The 23753-nt window shown below is 43.3% G+C and overlaps 1 protein-coding gene across 2 annotated transcripts in view; it reads left to right on the top strand.

Annotated features, from left to right (window-relative positions):
- The window catches only part of FAM120A (family with sequence similarity 120A), a 102759-nt gene that overhangs the window by 41543 nt on the left and 37463 nt on the right, over positions 1-23753 (top strand). For both annotated transcript variants that reach the window (XM_033124169.1, XM_033124170.1), the window contains exons 6-9: positions 10354-10451; positions 10700-10980; positions 20464-20551; positions 22391-22618. In XM_033124169.1, coding sequence (XP_032980060.1) covers positions 10354-10451; positions 10700-10980; positions 20464-20551; positions 22391-22618 — 695 coding nt within the window. The remainder of the gene's footprint in view (positions 1-10353; positions 10452-10699; positions 10981-20463; positions 20552-22390; positions 22619-23753) is intronic.

Genomic DNA, 23753 nt, shown 5'->3' with positions numbered 1-23753 from the left:
GAGAAGGAAATTAGGAGAAAAAGGATAGAGAAAGACATTTGACTTAACATTTGTCATTGATCTGAGCCAATAGATGAGTTTTAAATTAGATTTAAGTTTGAGTTCCTTAAAAATATGTAATGTTCTATGAGCTGCTTTCATATTTTTATTAAATCATCAAATGACATTCCAAGGTAAGTATTTTATAAATGAAGTTGACACTCTTGAATACACTTGCACTCTCCTCAGTGTTTTATGGAGAAGAGTGGTGTAATAGTAAAGAATTTGGGGTGTTTAGAGTGACATTTTCAGGCAAGTTAATGTAGGTGGTAAGTGCCTATAAATTCTTCTCCGAAGCATTTTCTGACTGTTGCAGACATCTGAATTTTACAGCAAGGGACTCACGAAGCAGAATCACAACGGGCAGGAAGTGGGGTGCAGTGTAGAGTTCATGGTGGTTTCTGTGTGGCCTGCAATGTCCAAAGGAGATTGGAGAGAGGTTGGGGCAAGATTCTGAAGGAAGGTTTATTTCAGGTTATACACACAGAATTTGAAGCCAGCAGAAACGGGTTCATGTAAAAATCACTTTTGGGTTTTTTTCTGACAAGTATATAGAAACAAAGTAATCTGATTGATTACTTTTGATTTTGCTTGTGGTGTTAATAGAGTCCCATTGTGGAACTAAGCAGAGAGTGAGGACTGAAATGAAATCAAGAGTGTAGAAGCAACATGGACTTGGGGAAATGCTTTCTTAGCATCCCAACTTAGAACCCAAGACATATTTTTCATATGATATTCTTATAAGTAATAGGTAGATCATAAGTGGTCTTTTCCAATCATAGTCCATTATATTATTCTACAGGGAAATATTCAGAATTTTGAACAATCATTATTGGAACATAACTTTCTTGTTCATTAGAAACTGTCTGTGTTAATCATTTTAGAAATTAGATTGTGCATAGAGTTTTGAAGAAATTCTAAAGAATCATACTAGAAGCTTAGAATATGGCTATTGGGAATAAAAATGGGGAGAGCTGACTCTAACCAGTTTTCTAAACCTGGCTGGAATTTTAGGTTCTACCCTCGAACTGCTGTATCAGGATCTTAATTGGCTTCAGAATTCTGTATTTTCAAAAGAAAAACCTTCCTGGCTGGGCCCACGTGAGTTACCGTGTTTCCCCGAAAATAAGACCTAGCCGGACCGTCAGCTCTAATGTGTCTTTTGGAGCAAAAATTAATATAAGACCCATCTTATTTTAATATAAGACCGGGTATAATATAGTATAATATAATATAATATAATATAATATAATATAATATAATATAATATAACATAATATAACATATACGGAGTCTTACATTAATTTTTGCTCCAAAAGACACATTAGAGCTGATGGTCCGGCTAGGTCTTATCTTTGAGGAAACACAGTAGCTTTGGGGAATGATTGCTTGTCTTCATGATTTCCTGCTGAACCTGTGGTTCTCTGCAGCTCAATCTGATAAAACCTCAGATCTCCACACAGTTACCGGATGGTTTTAGAATTTAGAGGGAAACTCACATGCCCCCTGTCCCATTGTTACGAGGCCTGATAAGAAAAAAAGAAGGTGTTCCAGTTCATACAATTTTTTCACTGTGGATTCCCCAAAATTATTTGTTCTTAGATAATTTTAAAATAAGTTACAGGTGAGATTTGTATTATTTTTTAAAGCGTTTACTATGTCAGAAACACTGTGTTTGGGAACTGGGGATCTAGAGATGATTATAATTTTGTCCTCTCCATTACAGCACTTAACATAAATCTAATCTCACCAGAGACTCTCCAGTCTAAGTGAAAGCACAAGTAAGATATGTCAAAATTGAGTTGTCAGCAATGTTTGGTTCCCTGGTTGAATCAGTAGTTCTCAAACCCTAGCTGTGCTTCAAAATCAATGGCAGAATTTAAAAAATAACAAAACAACACAGAAATGCTAGAGGCTGCCTCAGGTTGGCACATGTAGACTTTGCAGGCACGAACTAATCCTGGTATATTTGTAAAAAGCCACCCAAGTGAAACCAAGGCCCAGTGAGTCTGAAAAAAACATGTTCGGTGTCTTCCTCGCCTCCCTCAGTAAAAAGTAGATGAATTCCCACTGCACACCTATCTGAATGGCCCAAATCTGAAACACTGATACTACCACCAAATGCTGGCAAGGATGTGGAGCAACAGGAATATCATTGCTGATGGGAATGCAAAATGGTACAAAATGAAATATACTCTTACCACAGGATCCAGTAATCACGTTCCTTGACATTTACCCAAAGGAGATGAAAACTTATGACTACACAAAAACCTGCACACAGATATTTATAGCAGCTTTATTCATAAGTGCCAAAACTTGGAAGCCACCAATATATCCTTCAGTAGGTGAATGGATTCACAAACTGTGATACATCCAGATAATGGAATATTATTCAATGCTAAAAAGAAGTGAGCTGTCGTGAAAAGACGTGGAGTAACCTTAAATGCGTATTATTACTAAGTGAAAGGAGCCCGTCTGAAAAGACTACATACTATATGTTTCCTACTCTGGTGACATTCTAGAAAAGGCAAAACTATGGAAACAATAAGAAAGGTAGAGGTTGCCAAGGATTGGGAGTGAGAAAGGAATGAACAGGAAGAGCACAGGATTTTTAGGGCAGCAAAACTATTTTTGATGATACTATAAGTAGATACACGTCCTTGTAAATTTGTCCAAATCCTTACACAAGAAGAGAAAACCCTAATGTACACTGTGGACTTTAGTTAATAAGATAACAATACTGGATCTCAGTTGTAAGCCAATGTACTACAATAATGCAAGGTGTATACTTTCTCCTTAAGTTTTCTGTAAACTAAAACTGCTCCAAAAAAAGTCTATTAATTATAAAAGAGTAAATGAGCTCCTCAATGTGTTCAGTTCATGGCAGGCCCTGTGCTGGGTGCTGGACAAGGTGATAGGCCAGATGGACGTCATCCTTGCCCTTGTAGTCGCCTGAGAGGAGGAATCCTACAGGAGTAGGAACAGGCAGGTGAAGGAAGACCAACCTGATTAAACTCGTGCTTGATTAAAGCAGTGCCTGCCTCTGATGAAGTTCAAGTTTGGGGGTGATGTTTGATGCAGGGTAGGAGTTTTGCAAGGTGACAATAGGGAGGAAGTATAGACAATGTGGTTGGAGCACAGGAAGCCCGGGAAGGAGAGGTCCCGTGACGCTTGTCAGGCTGGGTGCAGTGGCCAGGCACGGCCTTTGGTTTTAGACTTCACTTCTTAGGACCACAAAAACTCATTGAAGGATTTTTCGTTATAGAAACTTATGTTGAAACTGTCATCCACACAATGTATACAGGAAATAAACATTAGTGGAAAACTAGTCATACTAGGGCCCTTTCCCCGTCTCGTTCCCCTGTCCTCCAGCACCCTGAAATTTGTATTAATGGTCTTGCTTTTGGTTATTGTGTTTGTGCCCTGAGGACTAATTGGAGCTGTGGCAGTAGGCGGGCTTCCCTGAGGAGGTTTTGCTCTGGAGGACACACTCTGTACAGAGGTCCTGCCTGGGGTCAGGGAGAGGAGGTGGAGCTGAGAGCAGAGAGCAGTGCAGCTGGAGGCGGAGTTGTGACAAGAACGGTTGTCAGCAGAGATGCGGAGGAGGCTGCTGTGGCGCTCACAGCTGCCAGAATAGGTTTCAGCTTTGCCGCTTCGCTGGCGCTGCTGGACCTGGGAGAGGCCAGGGAGGTGGCCAGCAGCTGTCCTCCAGACACCCCTGTGGTCACTTCCATAAAGGGTGGGGCTTCACATGGGTGGGAGGACTGAACAAGCTTCATCTGATATGGGGATGATGAAAGCCGAAGGGCGGGGTTGACAGAACCCCTGGTCCCTTGGAGCACAGAAGTAGGGGGTCTGGTGGGGACCATGGGGGTGCTGCAGGGCAGCAGGACTACCCGGCCAATGAGAGAATTATGCAGAGGACCATGTTGAAATCAGAGCTATTGCTACTGGGCAAAGAACAGACTACATAGTGAGGACAAAGAAAGGACCTCTGGCTCTCCCGAATGCCAGGGTGTTGGCAGGGGTGCCCTGAGTCCTGACAGGCCCCCAAGGCTGACCACATTCTACTAGAGCAGGTCACGGATGCCAGTTCACAAAATGCCAAAACTGGTGACCGAATGTACAAGAGAACAGAAACCACTGCCGTCCTAACTGCAGTGATGGGACTCCAGACTTAGAAGGACACCTGTGCAAATGGATGAGCAGAGGGGAAAGAACATAACTGCCCACGCTGCTCCCGAAGCTTGACCTCACCCTCCTGCCCTGCGGTCTGGCTGCAGCTGGGCCTTGAGACTGTAGAGGGACCGACCGTGAACGCACTGCGCCATCACTTGCCCATTCCCACTCGGCAGTGTGCCTTTGAGACTGCCCGTCACTTCACATAGGTTTGCCTTTTTGTTTTCAAATCTTGTCTGAATCCCACGCTGCAGGTGTGCTGTCATATACTTAACCTGTGTCTTGTGGTCATCATCTAGAGTAGTTTCAGTTGTTTTGCTATTCTACTTTAAAAAAAAATTTTTTTTTTTTTGGTCACCAGGCATTCAATATTGTACTGTTGCTACACTTTACTAATAAGTTTTGAAATTTAACTTTCTTTTAAAATTCATGTAATATTCAGTCTTACAGCTTTGCTTACTAAGGTCACCCTTTCCAAGGTTTTAAATTTTTTTTATTTTGAAAAGCTTTAAATAAAACAAAAGAATACGAGAGAGAATATCATGAGCAGTACTGCACCCACTGAACAGGTTTAATAAGTGATAATGTTTGCTATACATGCTTTAACAAAATACCTGAGGCTTTTCTAAGTCACATGTCTTCCCTCAAACAGGCTTTTGTATTTTCTTACCTCATAATACAGAATAGTAGTGCTTTGATTTTTAACTAAATGCTGTTCATGTCCTGCACTTGGTTTTTTGAGATGTGTCCATGTTCATCTTTTTCGATTTTTATGTTTTTGAAGCTAATGCAGATGGCATTGATATCAGTGCGTAGGGTCTGACAGGGTAGATTCTGCCAGAGGGAAGCAAAGATGTTATGTCGTGTAGAAGGTCCCCTTACTCTTTCCCCTCCAACCCCAAGCAGATGCCGGCTTCTCTCAGTCTGTTCCCATGACCTATCATTGAGTTTTTAGTGAGTTTATGTTAGTTGATGTGGTATGAAGTGAAACAGGCTTTTTGGTCTTGTGGCTTTTTGAAATGTTGTGCTTTTTTTAAAAAAAACCTGAAAAGTAGTCATTTCTACGAATTGAAAATACATCTACCTTTCAGCTGCTGTCTGGTTTAAACGACTGCAAGGCGTGTCTTCCCGAGACCACTGGCATACTCAGAAGAAGAATGCCAGTGACTTCCAAATAAAGGCCATTAGATTGTTCTTGTAGTTTGTGCTTTTCTAACATCCACAGATGGATAGAAAAAGACGTATCCTGTTTTATCATAGACTTATGAAACCATGTAGGTGGCTGCATGAGATTTAAGTGTCCCTTTTCTACTTTCTGGACTTTTACTCAAGTCAGTGCAAGTACAAACACAAGAATCCTTTGCTATTAAACACCTACGATGCAAACTCTGATGCGGTGAACCCAGGAATTGAGTAGATTTGAGTAAAATTTGGGATGAATCCGTCACTACCCAGACTCTTGCTATTCAAGACTCAGGCACCAAGTGGACTTGAGTGATACTGTGTTCTGTGAGATACACACATGCTATCCAGACTCAGGGACAAAAGATTTTTGGATACAAGGGGTGCTTATATGAGCCCCAGGCCCCCTTTCAGCCTTTGAATATTCCTGTACCACAGTCAGGCAGCCAGAGCAGACTTGTCATTGTCAACCCTCTCTAGTTCTCAGAAAATTCTTACTTACATTGACCTGGGATGTGCTTCCCTGCATTTTTTTTCCCCATTGCCACCCAGAATATGCCTGCTTGTTTTATCCTGATCTTGCTGTCTCAGCCCTGTACTGAGGCTTCTGTTGTGAGGACTTCTTTCCTGGACGGTGGCCTAGGGCTCTTCGCGCGGAGCATGGCCGGCACTGCAGCTCTGGGTGGCCATCAGCGGCCCCAGGTCTGTGCTGCTAGGAATTGGTGCTCCCTGGAAACCAACAAGGTTCAGTCCTTTCAAAGCTGGGGACGACTTCTGTCTCCTCCGACCCAAAGCCCCCTGCCTCCCTGCCTCTGCCCTCCCGCCTGGTCTTTAGTCTGGCCCAACCTGCCTTCTGAAGCTATTCGTCTGGGAGAGCGTGGAAACAAATTGCATGAAATTCTCTTTCATAAACTCTATGTGTGCCTTCTGTAGAATATTGACATTGACTAAATACATTTGATCCTTGAACAACATGGGGTTGAGACTCTGACCTCCTGTGCTGTTGAAAATCTGCATATAACTTTCGACTCTCTCAAAACTTAACCATAGTCATCCCTAGGTATCCACAGAGGATTGGTTCCAGGACCCCCCGGATACCAAAATCTGCAGGTGCTGAAGTCCCTTACATAAAACGGTGTAGAACAATGCACTGTGGACTCTTAACTGCAGATCGAAAATACTGCTTTCCATCCAAAGTTGATTCATTCCAGGATGGTGAAACCCTGGGATATGGAGGGCTGATTGTATATTTATTGAAAAATAATCTGCACATAAGTGGACCCGTGCAGTTCAAGTCCGTGTTGTTTAAGGGTCAACCCATTTAAGGGTCAAACCATGTAAATCCATTTCAACATGGTTAATGTAGTTGGAAAATTCTGCCTTGTTTTTTGCGAGCATTGAATACTACGGTGTTTCCCCGAAAATAAGACCTAGCCGGACAATCAGGTTTAATGTGTCTTTTGGATCAAAAATTAATATAAGACCCAGTCTTATTTTACTATATTTTATTATAGTAATTTTATTATAGTAAAATAAGACTGTGTCTTACATAATGTAATATAATACACTATAATATCAGGTCTTATATTAATTTCTGCTCCAAAAAAACCATTACAGCTGATTGGCTAGGTCTTATTTTCGGAAAAACACGGTAGTATTGGTTGGTAGGAAACATTGATTTATTTAATCTTTGTGTCCGAATTTTCAAAGCTGTATTTTTTTGTGTCACACTTGGAAATCATGCATCTACCTATCTGCATTATAGAATTTAAAAAATATAATACTTTGTTACTGTTTTGTTTAACGTATCTGCAGTAACATGTCCAGTAATAGATGAATATTTGTTAGGTTGAGTTAGGGCTGACTAGTGCTCAGTAGAGCTTCTTGGTTAATGCCATTCTTTTTAAAAATTCTATCTTATTTGAATTTAGAGAAAAGCTGGACAGCTTCATACATGTATAGTAAGTAACTCAGGGGAATGGATGTGGAATAATGTGTCTTGTCTATTAGAGTACACAGCTGACTAAGCACAGCTATAAGGGCTGCAACGCATGCTTCTTTTCTCTTATTTTCAAAGGGGTCTTTAATATTTAAAAAGTAATTTTTGAATTATGGAAATATTTTCCATATAGTAATTAAACAGGTTTTTCTCCTGTCTTCTGCCTTCAGTCCGTGTGTTTTTCTAACAAAAGCCTGCCTCTCTAGTGTTTGAGAAAGGAGAATGAGAAACTGGTGATGGAGATCTCCACTTCGTGAGCCAGTTGTCAGTTCTGAGAAAGAGGTTCCTGTCACAGAGCAGACAGACTATGGCTCTGCTTTGCTGCCCAAGGACTTTGAGAACAAGAACTGATTTACAAGGAGGCATGCAGTACGCTGAGACAGGCCCTGGCTCGTTAGGCATTTCTGCAGCCTTCAGAGAAATGTAGACAAATTAATTCACTTGTTGGACTAGGTTATGATAGAAGAGTAACCAGCTCTGTAGATTCTCAAAGGTTTATTTGAGGTCAGTGATTGTCAGGTGATTTTAGAAAATGTCCTTTCCTTGGAAAGCATTGCTTTTAAGTTATAATATAGTGTGGGCTTTTTGGTTTTAAGGAAAGTTTGTGCTCTTCAGGAAGTTCATAGCATATAATGGCCAAAAATAGAGTGAAACTAGAACGCTCATCTTCATTTGAATGGTGAGGGTGCATAATTGATTTCCTTTCCGTATATATTACTGAGAAGTTAAGTGTGGTAGGTCAGCTGCAAGAAATTGCAAACTAGACTTTTTATAGTGATTTAAGTACATTAGAGCTTGAATGGATTTCATGATAACCTTTGGTCTAAAATCTGGTCACGATTCAGAATCACCCGAGAGGTGACTGTAACAGTTACCTGTTGTGTCTCACACTCAGAGGTTTGGATCTTACAGACTTACTATTTGATCAGGAATGTCTCCTGTGTGTGCATGTGTGTGTGGTTGCGAGAGTGAGTGAGTGACAGGGTGTGTGCTGCCAGCCCCACGTGCATATGTGCCAGCATAACGCTCCCCAGCCACTGCCCCACAGTCGGCTCTGTTTGGTGGGAGGTGGAAGCTGGGCCGAGCTTTCCCCTCCTGGGGGTGCGCGGTGGGGGAGTCATATGTCTAGGGCATCTTTGAGCTTGAATGGGAGGCAGTTGGACATGGGATCTTCCAAGGGACTGTGGCTTCTGAGGCTCATCAGTCCTCGTGGGTGGGAAGAAGTTAACAATTGTCCCGCTCTCCTGGATGGGGTGTGCCCTCCTGGGTCCACCAGGACTGAATTAGCACAGGGTGCCCTGGGTTAGGCGGCAGTGGGAGTTCTCTTTCAGAGAATGAGTGGGAGGGTTTGGGGTACTTTATTTATTATTATGTTTAGTTAAATTAAATGTGTTTCTTTATCTTGGCAAGTTGGCATGGTGGGTGGTGTGATTCTCACCTGGTGTTGCTCAGATTCTGAGGTTGGAGAAATATTAATACTTTTTCTGGTAAAGGACATTGGTGTTTAGGTATCTTTAGGTTTGATTTTATTCTATTTAAAAAAAAAAAAAAACTAAGGAAGAGATTGTGTAGCCATGAGGGCTCCAGTGAGCTCTGTTGTGTGTTTTCACAGTGTGTATTTTCTCTGCATCTCGGGGCTCATGGTGCCCCCAGGACTGTCCTCGCGGTGACCTCGCATGGCACCCCATATCTGGGTGTTCAGCGTATGAAAAAAGCCTTGAGGCGTCTCCTGCCTGTTTTATTGCATTAGCAAATGCAGTTGTACCTTGGTTTTCGAACGTAATCCGTTCCGGAAGACCGTTTGAGTTCTGAAACATTCGAAAACCGAGGCATGGTTTCACATAGAAAGTAATGCACAATGGATTAATCCATTCCAGACCTTTAAAACCAACCCCTAAAACTGCAAATTCAGCATGAATTTTACTATCTAATGATACCGTAGATCCATAAAATTTACGGCGTTCGTAAATCGAACTGTTCGTCAACGGAGATGTTCGAAACTGAGGTACCACTGTAATTAATTACTGATGCTTTGAAGTGGTGTTGGCATCAGGCCACACCCATCCCTTGTCTGGGTACAGGTCACTCGGCTGACTTTGTGCAGCTGGCTGCACCCGGTCACCTGTCCTCAGACCTGCAGGGTGAGCGAGGGTTGTGGACGTGAGGTGTGTGGGCCACTGGCTGGGTTGACTGCTCTGTATTACGTCATGAAGCGGATGCAGGACGCTTTGTGTGTGCAGTCGCTTCTCCACATGGCTTCTGTTCCGTGCTTCACTGTGACAGATGAGTATAATGGGGAGCAAATGCCAGCATACAGCAGAACAGGTTTAAAAAGTTGTGTTCTGGGAGAATGCAGGATCCCATGTTACCAATCCTATAATGCATGTTAAAATGTGTCACCTGATTGTAGTTTTTCTGCTAGTGAAAAACAAACCAAAAGTACAGGCAGCAACGACCACTCTTCACTTTTTATATGTAAAAGCTTGCTAGTAACTAAGACCCTAGGTTGAGTTTAAATAGAAAAATTCCATTGCTTCAAGAATGGAAGGGGAACTGTTATGTCCCTATTGCATTCCTTAGTGCTACAGTACCACAGGGATCGAGCTTTGTCAGCAGTGAGCAGAGCCCAGTTGGTCGAGAGCGCCTGTCCAGTTAAAGATGGACAGATCAGGCATTCAAGGAACCAAACAAAAGCAAAAACACTACCAGAAGTTAACTGAAAATTTTTGAAAGTTAAAATTCTAGCCCCAGTGTATAAAATTCACTACCATAAAATTAAATCGTCTTTAATGTTAAACATAAATTTCTAAAGGTTTCTGAGAAATGGGACCCATAGTGTCCTGGCACCTGAGAGGTATAGGCCAGATGGGACACTGCTAGCCACCGTGGTGTCCAGGGGAAGTGTCCTCCGCTCACAGTTGTTCTATTGCTTTCTCTCCATGTTGACGAAACAGCCAGACCAAATCCATTTGGAATGCCTGGGATAGTGCCGCCGTATGCTCCCCCCCAGATGCTCAACATTCCACAGACCTCTCTGCAAGCCAAGCCCATGGTAAGGCCTTTCCTCCTTCCTCCCACAACCGCCCTGTCCTGCCTGAGGGACAGCTGGCCTGGACAGCTGCATATGCATCAGATCTTAACGAACACTAAAATAATGTCTTTGGCTCTTGAATTGATATGTGAAGGAGGTGCCAGTGTTTGTTGAGTTAAAACTTAGCCGAGACCAAGTGTGCTGACAGGAGCCGGGTCCTACAGGCAGCTTGTGCACGTGTGACCTCTGCCCTCTGCCCTATGTTTCAGGCTCCGCAGGGGCCCAGCCCAGGCACTCCGGGTCAGGGTCCACACCCGTACAGCCTCGCTGAGCCGGCCCTTACTTTGGAAACAAGTGGAAAGAATCTGACTGAGCAGAACAACTACAGTAACATTCCTCACGAAGGAAAACATACTCCACTGTATGAACGGTCCTCCCCGATCAACCCAGCTCCGAGCGGTAGCCCCAATCATGTGGACTCAGCGTACTTTCCGGGTTCTTCTACGTCATCATCTTCAGACAATGATGAAGGCAGTGGAGGAGCTGCAAAGTGAGTGGTGGCTTTCTTGTGTAGCTCTAGTCCCTGGGAAAGCTGGCTGACTGGCCCAAAGCACCGAGTGTTGTGCTCAGAGATGCGGCTTATTGCAGGTGGGTGAGGGGGACTCTGCCGGGCGTGGGGCTCCTCAGACATAGAGCAGAGGGGGTGGTCATCAGCCATTTCCACAGGGCTTCCAGGATAAAAGTCTGTTCTGCCTGCCTGTGGCCTCGGCCGCTCCTCTGCTGGGGTAAGAGTTTTAGGAAAATTGGTCTGTGCGACCACCAAACATGGTGAAGCTGTTTGGTCAAGTGCTACTGACCCTAACCCTCTGATTTCTCTTGCTGTTTCCCCCCAACCGCTACCCTGGAAAGCATTTTAAGTTAGATGCCTGTGACTTTCAGGAACTCTGAATTTTCTCTCTTCCTGAGTTCAGCAACTCAAATCCCAACTCCACAGCTCATGGGACTATAATCAAAACCCTAGAAATCTGCCAGACCCAGGCTGGAGTTCTTCCAGAGAGGAGTATTTTAAACAACGTGTGTCCCTAAGTAAATGAATTTGCAAGTAAGTAATTTGTTAGAATCTGACCGAGTAAGTCTTAAATGCACAGTCTTCCTCTTCCTCTCATTAAATCACCATATGTGTCAAGAAACCTGATTCCAGTAAAAGAAAAGAAAAAAGGAAAAGAAAGCGGCTTTCCTTTACATCTGCATCTTCTTTTCCTGGGTTTGAACTCTAGTTCACGGGGCAGATGCCCAGGGCTAGCTAGTTAGCTACATCTATTAGTATTTCTGCTGTAAGAAGTCCGAGACCGTTTCCAGTCTTCCTGCAAGTTCTTACTGGATGTGTCACTTTTCACTGATGATTTTTCCTCTTTTGTCCTTCTTTTCTCCCCCTATTTGTAAAATAGCCACTAATGTCTGCTGACCTCAGCCAGCAGTTACCAAGGAATTTGCTACCATCCAAAGATTGTGTGATCTCTGGAGGAAAGAAGTATAAAATGCATAGAATTATATGTGATCCTAAAATTCTAAAATGAAATGAAAACTCATAACATTCAAACTTTTAAATTAACCTTCTGGAAAGAAAATACATTTAAGATCTACTGAGTTAGAATCTCTGGGCTGGGGCTCAGAAATCTGCGTGTGTAAATGAGCTGTTCTGAGAACAGCTGATAGATGTCTCAGAACGCCTTCCCCTCTGGAATTCTAAGGCACCATGAATTTTCTTTTAAAAACCAGCTCATGTCAGCAAGATCAAGGTATCTGTGTAGTACAGGTTCACCTGAATGAGAATCATTCTTTCCAGACCTGAAACACAGGGAAAAATAAGACACGAAGCAGAAGCATGTACTCTGGCTCAGAGTCCTGTGTGGTGATGCGTGTGGATGCCAGCAGAGGCCTGGCATGGGGCGGGCTGGTGACGACCCTGTTCCTTCAGGTAGGGGTTCATAGGTGAAGCAAGTGCCCACCTGATTTGGCACACTGCTATGTTAGGAGGTGAATTTGAGAGCCCCTGTATTCCTTCTGTGGTGCGGGAGGATTCAGCTTTTCCCTGTTCCCAAAGGTCCTGGTCAGCATCACCTTCCCTGGAGCTGTCCTTGCTTTCAGTTACCTCTCTCACTTCTGTCACACGCTTGTCCACAACACCCCCAGCTCGTGGTTTCACTGTGTTTTGTGGAAGGGCCTCTGAAAGGAGGACTCGGTGTAGGGTACGTGTGGGCATCTTGCCCTCCCCGAGATGAGAAGTGCGCGAAGCATGTCCGTAGCCGGGAGTTGAAAGACTGGGTCAGGTTGTGTGGCTTAGCAGGGTCTTAATTTCCTTGAATCTGCTTCCCTATTTATCACAGCAAATGAGAGACAGAAGGGTTAAAATTAAGAGGAAGAGGGGAAGGACAAGGAAATAGAGTGCTTGTGCCTGAGACTTCGGTGTCATAAGCTAAGCAGAGTAGGACCTGGGATCGGCCTTCGTCACAGGCATCCTTTGCTTGTGGCAGGATGCCAAGAGGGGCCATGGTCTTAATTTCAGGATGAGGGTTCTAGCCTGTTGAAGGAGTTGTATGTGTCTACTTGAGACCATGCGTAAGACAGTATGTCATTCTCTTAGTTCAAAACTGGGAACAGTAAGTCAGGAGGTGGTAACTTTTGGTTTGGACATGAATTGGCACCCCTGGACCTACAGCATGCTCTCAGGGTGGTCTTGAGGAAAAGAAGTCCATCCATTCAGCCCAGTAACACTTGAGCACTTGCTGTGTACCAGTGAGCACGGGCGGAGGGCAGTACAGACAAGGTAAGGTATAGGTGATCTACAAAGAAGTGAGCAGCTCAGTGCTGAGTGTACAGAGAAAATCCCGGACCAGAGGAACTGGAGGTGGGAGCACTTCCAGAGAGGCGAGATTTGAGCTGTGGCAGTGGGGAACAGAGCCAGATGTACGCAGGGTGGAAGAAGGGGAGGCCTGACCAGCAGCAGGTCTCGTGAGGTGGAGGCCGCATAGAGTCCAGTCTGACTCTGTTCCCAGTGTGACGCGGAACATCTACAACATTTGCTTAGCACGCCCTGGGGCTGGAGAGATTGTACCGTTTCTTTAGAAATGAGTTTGCTTCGAACTGGGTGTCATTGTCCTCAGAATGGACAGGTGACTGGGTGGTCGGGCCATTTAGCTTGGAAATGACTCCAGTCGGACTCTAGCATCTCCGGTCCTAACAGCTTCTGCAGATTGACTGTAGAAATGTTTGTAGTTGCTGTACTTATACCTTTGACTTGTGCAACATCAGAGGAGGGGGCATGCCACCATCCCTGGGTGTGTCCCTCCCTGTCAGTCAGCCCTCTTCGCCCTACCCTGTTCAATGCTCTCAGGCATTTGCATTCCCTCCACCATATTTCCCACAGGTTGGTAAACAATACCAGAATAATGTTGAGGAGTCTACAAAATGAGTGGTTTCCCCAACAGAAAATCAATGACTTTTTTTAAAGGACAGTGCTGATGGTGATGGGACTGTTACAGAAGAGAATTATCCCCTCCCCACCACAAAAAAGCTTCCTACAAATTAAAAAGAGAAGTTTTTTAAATGGCAAAGAATATAAACGTGCAGTTCACAGAGGAAACACGGGTGGTCAAGGAAATATGAAAGGCTGTTGTCCTTGTTCACTAAGAAAATCAAAAGAATGCAACGTAAAACGTAAGATACCTTTTTTAAACCTGTGGAATTGGCAGACATTTATTTTTGAAGATAAAGTTCAGTGGGGAAAATCGTGGTTGGTGGGACACGAGGTTTTGGTTCTTCTGACAGGTCCTCTGCACTGGTGGTGCCTGCACTCCCCAGAAGGTGAGCACCATTAGAGGTCAAAGGTGGGTGTGGAGTGCATGGCAGCCCCGTTGGCAAGAGTAGAGGTGTGTGTGCCCCAACTCCAAAGAATGTTCTGATATGAAACAAAGTCATGCTCAGGTGTCTTGTGAAACAGCACTTGCTCAGATGACAGTTGACTGTGAATGTGCCTCCTGGCTGGTCTTTGGGTTCAGACAGTAGCACCTTCACTATGTGTGTGCGGATATATACATATGTATGTACACGTGTGTGTGTATGTTGGGCAGGCCATGTCCTGTATCTCCTCCCACCTCCCCTTTTTAAATAACTTACCCAGCATTTTACCTTCTTTAGCTGGGAGAGTTCAGGTGTCTTTCCCACCACACTGCTGGAATGGACATCCTGGTTTGTTGCTGTCTTGAAGTGGACACATGTCCCTGGGGAGTTTGCAGGTATCTTTGCTGGACAAGGAGTCTAGAGCTGCAAGAGGCCCCCTGCGCACAGGTGGGGCGAGTCGGGTGTCCCCACCAGGGTTGAGATGAGCTGCGTGGGCGCCACTGGAGCTGTCCCTTCACTTGCAGAATCGCAGCCTCCAGCACTCGCTCTGAGGACTAGACCAGTGCCTGGGCAGTGATTCCAGACCCATGACAGTTGTTTTGAAGCAAGTAAGAAAGGTGCTGCTTTCTAACTAAATAATTGTTTCTCGTATTCTTTTACTTAGGGTATAATCAATGTATACTTCTTGCTCTGTTCTTGGTTAAAATTAAAAAAAAAAAAAAAAGGCAGTGTTCTTGTTTTTCGTCTCTTCCTTGCTGGCCTTTGCGAAATCTTTGTAATCCTATTTTTGTTGAATTAAGAATTATAATTAGATCCTTCTGGAGGTGTTTATTTTATATTATTTTCATAGATTCATTGGCTTTTAGAATTGAGGTTGCTAATTTGAAGATTTTAGTTCTTTATCTTTTTTCTAATTACCATCTCATTCAAAGTTACAGAATTGAAACATTAGAAAACACAACATAGGAAATCCCCCATGATCCCACATCTAGAGATACAACTATTTTCAAAACATTGGCGAATATTCAAACACCTTATTTTTCACTATATAACTAAGATTGGTTTTACAATACTGGGATCTTTTCTTAGGGACAGCAACTTGGCTTTTTTCTTTTCTTCCTTTTTCATGCTTACTATGTAAGTATATATTCTGATTTACGTTTTACCTGCCCTAAGGTACCTGGTCCCAGGCTGAATACAACTACTGGTTTTTTCTTTCTGATTGTTACACTATTGTGCCAAATAGTGACTTTACATTTATATTTTCACTTTTTGACACAAGGTAAGATTTCTAACATCTCCTAAAAATGATTTTGAATCACTTGTATGTGTTGGCAAAAATTAATAGTCACTGTGCCTCTATGTGTTGTAGCCATCCGCTGATCCATGTAGGCAATTTATATCTACCTTGTCTGACTCTGAACCATCCCTGGTGGGCGGGAAAGGGGGCGACTCCAGCCAGTAGTATGGTAGGAGGAGCCCTGATGGTGGGTGGAGCCCTGACGGTGGGAGGAGCCCTGACGGTGGGAGGAGTCCTGGCTGACTTGCATAGGAAGTCATTTGAGACCAGTACTTTATCTTTTCCTGACTCTTTGTGAAAGAACCCAAATGTGTGGTGTTAGTTTAATTCAGAGCCTGCGGAGACTGTACCTACAAAGCGTTTGTATATATGACTTGCGACTTCCCTCGCCAGGGAGCTCAGACCTTCGTGCTCTGTAGTACGAGCCACTCTGTCAGAACTCTGATGGAGATGGGGTGAGCTGTTGAATGAGAACAGCTGAGTCGAGTCCCCATTCCATTCCTGAGTTGGAGAGCAGACAGAAATGAAAATGTATGCACGCTTATTGAACGTCAGATTCATTCAATTTGACCATACATGTGACCTTACACACACTAGATATTGTTGCTGTGGATTTGATCTTTTACTTTTCTTTCGTGTTGTTTTCTTCCCTTTTGGTTTTATTTGCCTTCGTTCTTCCTTTCTAATTGACAAGTAAGGCAGCTGTGGTCAGCTCTTTCTTCCTTTTTTGCTCCATCAAGGCAAACCACACCCATGGCAGTGGAGACGGGAGTGAGAAGTCACTGTGACTGGTCAGACACTTTTACTCGGCGTGAGTGTATACCGGTTCATTTCCATCCTGGCATCACCAGCCTGCTGTCTAGAAAAACGTGCAGGAGAGAATTCAGTGGTTAGGACAGTTTGTTCTCGTCAACCCACTTCACTGCAGAAAAAGCCCCAAGTGTCCTGGAATGAGTTGAGGCCTTGCGGCGCCTCTCAGTGTCTACAGAACCCAGAGGTGTGGTGCTGGCCTTTCTCCCTCCTCTGTTCCTGTGTTGTGAGAAGCGTTCTTTTCTATTGATTGTCAGCTGCATTGAACGTGTCTGTGAAATCTATCCTGAGGCTGGCTTTTCCTTGTAACAGCATGTGGTCACGTCTGGAATGGTGGGTCGGGGTCTGAGTCACTCACTGTTGCTGTAGCTGTGAAGGGGTTCCTTCTCTCTGACCCTGAATTCTGTCAGCAGTGAGTTGTGCTTTGGGGTGTACAGGAGAATTCCACAGAGAGTTCATACAGGCTTCTTGCCCTGGCCGCCCCCTTCCTGTGGCCCGTGTGGGTCTCAGCAGACCCCCCGGGCATGGCTGATGAAACATGTCTAAGTGGTTCCAAGTATAACTGAAGTGTGAGCAGTCGTGTAGAACGAACTGTATGTAGAAATCTCTAATCAGAAATCTCTAATCCATCTATTTTTCAAGGCAAGGCATTTGTCATATTCAAAATTTTGTTTTCTTAAGTTATAAAGCAATATAGTTTTCCTACTGAAATATTCTGGACTTTAAACAATGGCTATTGTCAAGATGCTTCTCAGGCAGAATTTTAGAAGTTATAGTATGACTATTAGAAGGTCATATGAGCATCTAGATTATGACATTTTTAGCTTGATAACCTGTTTAGAACAAAGCTAAGACTTATAAATATAAGTTCTGTGTGATCTTAGATGGGACAGGCTTTCTACTGGGGTAGCAAGCAGGGTCTCCCCGCTGCACTGTTCCATGTGCTTATGTGCTTGCTCATCGACAGACTCCAGAGATCCTGGGGCAGATCAGCCATGAGGGTTGTCACACCTCGGGGGCTGCAAGATTAATGAGCATTCCTTGGCTGTGCTTTATGTCACATAACAGAGAAGCCAGGTTTATGCCTTCTTTGCCATAATACCTTTAGGCTGCAGTTAATGTGGTTTGTCCGTGCAGTAGTGGGTACCTGCTCGATGGTGGCTATACGGTCTCATCGTCACTGAGTTTATAATTAATTATGAAAACAGACAATAATTACAAATAGTGACGAAGTGATACAAGCCATAAAGGAAACAGCAATGAAAGTAGCAGGGGTGGAGGCTGGTCAGGGAAGGCTGCACTAAGGTGACATTGCATCTAAGATCTTCAAGAAGAGGCGTCATGTATGAAAACTTGAGTCTGCCATGAAGACGTAGGGGTAGCGATCCAACAGCGTGGAAGATAATTGTAATCGGTATACCTGACAAAGAACTTGTATCCAGAACGGGTAATGACTTCCTATAAGTCTGTAAGGAGAATCATGTAGAAAATATGCAGAATATTTGAACAGGCACACCACGATGATGTCACCCATGGAGACAGAGGTACTTATCTTCATCGTTATCAGAGACGTGCACGTCAGACTTGCTGAGGGTCACTGCCTTCCCTTGCAGATGCTAACATGAGAATGACCGAAAGTACTAAGTGTGTCACGGATGGGCACCTGGGCCCTCCTGTAGGGCTGGATTGGACCCTGTCGTGGGGTTCTCCCATGATGGGATGCACACAGCAAGAAGTCTGAACCAGCACTGGGAGCTAAAGCCCCCAGACATGAAAAGTGTACAGTTGTATGATTCCATTTATATGGTATTCAAAACCAGGTAAAGGCATCTTTGCTGCTGTTGAAAATCAGAATAACATTGTCCTTGAGGAAGCAAGTCACTGGAGAGGACCAAGGAAGGGCTCCTGCATGTCAGCCCTGCATCCCTGGTTGCTTCTGTGGTGTGTTCCGTTCCTGGGCACGTATTACGCTGTTCACTGTGACTAGTGCATTTTTTGTAGCCATATTATACTTAAATGTTTAAAATTACAAGCAGTAGATGTCATAGCTCTTTATAAAACTTGTAAGTATCCGAGTAATTGGTTGTAAAATTTCACTGAATAAATGTCACAGACATTTTTATGAAAAAGTATATGAGCAGGTCTGTTTATACCACATCCTGCATTACTCCAGAGTTGCTAGCCTCTCCTTTCCATTTCTTGGAATACTCACTCTGGATGTGTGTGTGACAAGGTTGTTCACCTTCTGTTGCCCTATTTCACAGGCTGTGGCACACTTACCACATAATGAGTTTAGTGATTCATGTCCTGACTGGTATATAATCAGTGAATAATTGACTACGATTCACTTCCTGAACCTTTCACCCGTATAGTAGCTGCTCTTCTCTTTGATTTTAAACAGAGCTACTGATCACTGCTGTTGGAATACTTCCATTTTTGGGGATGCTTCCTCCTCATCACTAGTGTTTCCTCTAGTTTTGTAAAATTGTAGCCTGAAATCAATCATATGAGTAGCAAACATGGACAGAACAGTGGTTTTTCTGAGTCCTTACTGAAGACTGGGAGCCTGGACGTGGGGTGATGGCAGCTGGGCTGCCCCCATTTCATGTGGGGGCATCCTGGGTGTCCCGTCCTGCTGTCCCATTCCATGACTGGGATCGAGGAGCTGCAGAAAGGCTCTAAGATACCACAGTGTGGACACAATTTTTGGCTTAAGATGGGACAGTCTTCTAATCACTCCTTTCTGCAGGGTTTTGTGTTTTTTGTTTGTTTGGGGGTTTTTGATAATAGAGCTAAAATGTGAATTGGAAGATAGGATTAGCGGGTCTTAAAATCTCTCCATCTGTCAAGTGGATCAGTCAGGGAAGGCAAGCCAATGGAAAGCTCTGTGCTGGCATGTGTGCATCCGGCACTGATTGTAGGGTATACTTTGACTTGGTGCCTGCAAGAGAGGGATGAGTGAAGGGCGAGTGCCCGGAGATGCCCTGGCTGCCTCACAGCTGTGCTGTTCTGTCTGCCGGGGGTTGCAGCACACGCATGGGGCCTGATCCCTGCTCAGGCCCCTCCAGGTTCCCTGCTTCCTCCAGGACAATGCTTGCCCGGCACTGCAGTAAACTGTCTCTTACGTTGTGGTCTATAATGCATAAATGAATAAAGAATTCATGAAATAATACCATTCATACCACATTCACTGCATTCTGTTCTGTTCCATTTCAGTGTTTACAAAAAGCTGGTTAAACCCACTAAATTGTTTTCCCAGGCTGCTAATGGGTCAAACCCACAGTTTTTAGAAAATACTGATTGAAATACCTCATTCTGGTCCTTTAGGTACTCCCTGATCTTTCCATCTCTTTTCCCCACCCTGTTTTTACTACTATAAATGGCCAAATAAAGCCATCCCCAAATAATATTCAGTTAAGTCCCTGTTGTCTGAGCTCACACACCCATCCCCTCTCCCTGGGCCTGGAAGGTGCCCTCTGCCCTGACTCCGCCCTGTGCCTCACCCAAGCCTTAGCTCCCTACCATGCCCTTTCGCAGGAGCAGGCTGGATGCCCTGGTGCGTTGTCACTTTACATGGAATACCTTATATGTATTTATAAATTATGCCTAATGTGATTTAGATAACATTTAATCTTCTACTGCCTGATAATTGCCAGTTAAATGTGATTTTTTTTTTTTACCTTGTTTCTCCAAGATTACTGAGCTCCTTAAAAGCAAGGCTGCATTTCTGTCTTTTGTACCCCATGGCATTGGCACACCCTAGACCATCTTTAAGCTGAGTAGTTGGCATAGGTTAGTTGCTGGATGTTTTCTCTTCCACAGTAAGTGGTTATCACCTACCCGTTTGGAGTAGGTAGAGAGTGCTCCTGTATAGGGTTCTCTGTGGAGATAGTTTGTCAGGGGAGGTGAGATCATCAGTAAAGCACCAAGGTGTCCTTGAGTCTGTAACACAGGTCCTTGTTATCATGAGCATATGTGAGAAGTGGTCAACACTAACAGTAATCGTGTTCATTTTTTGTTCAGCCATATCAGTGGGAACAAAATTGGCTGGGAGAAGACAGGAAGCCACTCGGAGCCTCAAGCACGGGGAGACCCAGGAGACCAAACAAAGGTAGTAGGTCCACACCTTTTAGTCTCTCAAGTTCTGGCTCTTTCAGCATGTGGTGGTAGGGATTGTTTGAAAGTAAAACGTTTTCTCTCTCTCTTTAAGCATGTTATTATTAGAAGTAATACAGACATTGGCAGGGGTTGAGAAAAGGGAATCACAGACATTGGCTGGGGGAGGGGGACCCACAGATATGGCGGGGGCAGGAGAAGGAGGGATCCCAGGGCCCTGCCACTTGCCTGCTCTCTTTGTACAGGGCAGGGTGGGGGCCCGATGGAAATCCACCGCTGTCTGCTGCCTGTATAGTCTGGTCAAGCACTTAGAGCCTTCCAGAGCTCTGCTCTTACATGGTCTTTGTGGGGATTGAGAAAGCACCTGGGATGTATACAGTAAAAATGAAAATAAACTATAATTCCATTTCCCCCTGTTTTCTGCTTCTACCTGTTAATAGTGATCTTTAGAAATATCTTTTTAACTGCAGAGCCACGTCTGTCCCCATATACGATCACTCAGATGAACAGGTCTCTGGTTGGAAGAGGCTTGTTTATGTACAAGGGCAAAATATCAGAAATCCATTTAAAACTCTGAATTATTCTCACTGTTGAATGATTATATTATCCTATAAAGCTTCGTGGATGCCTACTGTTTATAGAACACTTTCTAATTTTCAGTGGATTATGTCAATGTTCTGTAGAACGGAGAGTATAGAAAATACTTGTGAATTATCCATGAGTTATTCTTCTTAAGACCCATTTTGGCACTTTGTGTTTTAAAAGATAAAATAAAGCCCTTAATTACATTGCATTGTAAAGAATACATATATTTAAAAAAAAACAAACAGAAAAATGTATTAGGTTGGTGCAAAAGTAATTGCAGTTTAAAAGGTTAAAAATAATTGCAAAAACCACAATTACTTTTGCACCAACCTAATATATTCTCTAGGGTGGTACAAAATCAGGCAATAACCAATATTATTTCCAACATTTATTGTGAGAAAGAAAAAAAACACGTTTATTGTGCAAAAAATAATTCCTCTTGGTAAACAATTCAGACTTTGCTAAAGTTTATAAAGAGAAAACTTTATAAAACATTATAAAACTTTCCCACTGCCTTGAGGCAATTCATCACAGGTGGTTGTTGGGTGTACACGCTCATTCCTGTTCTTGTACCTACTACATTCCTTTTTTTGGCAGTTGGTTGTTACAGAGTGGATATTTTTCACCTAATGCTATACCAAGCACAGATTTCTGTGTCACTATATGTAGATATGACTCATTATTTTTAATGGAATTAGCTTGGGTTTTTTTTTGCTTTAATTTTTGATAAACTACTTCCTGTGTGTAATTATTTGGGGCGTTATAATGACCAAAGAGAATGCCTGAGTTTGGGTTTTTGTTTATTCTTTAGATACCAGTTATGGTATCTAAAGAGTGGGCCTGAATCAGGCCTAGATTTTAGTCCTAGCCCCATAAGTTACTGGTCATGTAACCATGGGCAAATGACATGCCCTCTCCAAGCATTAGTTTTCTCATCTGTAGAGAGGACGATGCCTACTTGGTGTTAGGCAGGGTAGGGTCTCCAAGGAAAGTGAAACCACAGGAATTGGCTACATGGGGTTAACAGACACAGAAAGCCACTGTTAACCCCACAGGGGCCCCCAGGGAGGAGCTGCAGTCCTCCAGTTTCCCGTCCCCCAGCACAAGCACACGTGGGCATCCACTCCCTCTGTCCAAGTGGGAGTGGGTCAGTGCTCCCTTGGCCTTGGTGGTGAAGGTGTTCATCGTGTCTCTTCTGGACAGACAGCGAGACATGAATCCATTTTCCCTCCTGCCCATTGCTCTATAGGCAGAAGGTTCATCCACTGCCTCTTCAGGCAGCCAGCTTGCTGAAGGAAAGGGGAGCCAGATCGGCACCGTCCAGCCAATTCCGTGCCTCCTGTCCATGCCCACCAGGAACCACATGGACATTACCACCCCACCCCTGCCCCCTGTCGCGCCCGAGGTGCTGAGAGTGGCCGAGCACCGGCACAAGAAGGGGCTGATGTACCCATACATCTTCCACGTCCTGACGAAGGTATGCACAGTGGTCACTCTGGGGGTGCAGGGCCGCCTGCTCCTTTAGAACTGTTTTTCTATCTTACAAACTGTTTACAACAAAATTCATTTTCCCCTTCTAAACTTTGAGAAAAAATGATGAAAATGTATACCTGTAAAGAATAAAAAAAGAACTTGGGAGAAGTCTCATTTTCCCCTTCAATGTAGTATAAAATATTTTTTAACTTCTAATTAATGACACATCAAATTATTTTCTGACTTGTAATTTTATTCTCTTCATTTCTAATTTCAAAATTTGCTACACCACATTTGTGCCATAATGTCAGGTTTAATTCTAATGTCACATACAGTATCTGTCCTAGAAATGACCCCTTGTGAGTGGCTGAGCGCTTTGTGTATTTTGATTTGTCATTACCTCACTGAGTGCAATTTTTGTAGCATTTAAAGCAAAAAATGGAATATAGGATTTGTAGCATCATAGTCAGAACATGTAATTTATCTTTTTACACAGTGTCCTAATTTCATGTTATTAGTCTTATTAAATGTATGGTTAAATAGTTATACAGTGTGGCATTAACTGGTCTTGAATCTTGGTGTCTTAAATGGATCTATGTGTATTTAAATTCCCTCAATGAGTTGTAGTCCTTATGTTGGTATTTGTTATCACAGACCCACAGTTTAACAAATTACTTTGGGGACCGGATTTCTCATGCAGAATTGGTTTATTACTGTATATTTTATATATATATTTAACATGTTCTCATCAGTATCTATACCACCGTATATAACCAGACTCTTTTCTTTCTATTTTCTGCAATCCATATGTGGTCTGTAAAATGGCGGCAGTGAATGCACAAGTCACTCCCGTTCCACAGCACCCCCAGCTGGACTTCATCCATTAACTGACCAATCTGAACATTGCTTACTTTTATAAATGAAAAGACATGAAGAATATTTAGACCAGTACTGTTTATTCTGCTCCTTTGATTTATTTTTAAATTGTAATTGCCTCCGAATCACATCTATTATTTGATACGGATACGTATGCATGTATGGTATCACTTTTCAGATTATGATTGTTAAGATAAACATTTTATTTTTCAGGTTCAACATTAATTATAAGAGTAAGTGAAAAGTTAACTGTTGCTGGAAAA

This window comes from Rhinolophus ferrumequinum, chromosome 12 (assembly GCF_004115265.2).
Source record: "Rhinolophus ferrumequinum isolate MPI-CBG mRhiFer1 chromosome 12, mRhiFer1_v1.p, whole genome shotgun sequence".
Lineage (NCBI taxonomy): Eukaryota > Metazoa > Chordata > Mammalia > Chiroptera > Rhinolophidae > Rhinolophus > Rhinolophus ferrumequinum.
Note: the sequence above shows the minus strand (reverse complement) of the source record. Positions and strands in the feature narration are given on the sequence as shown.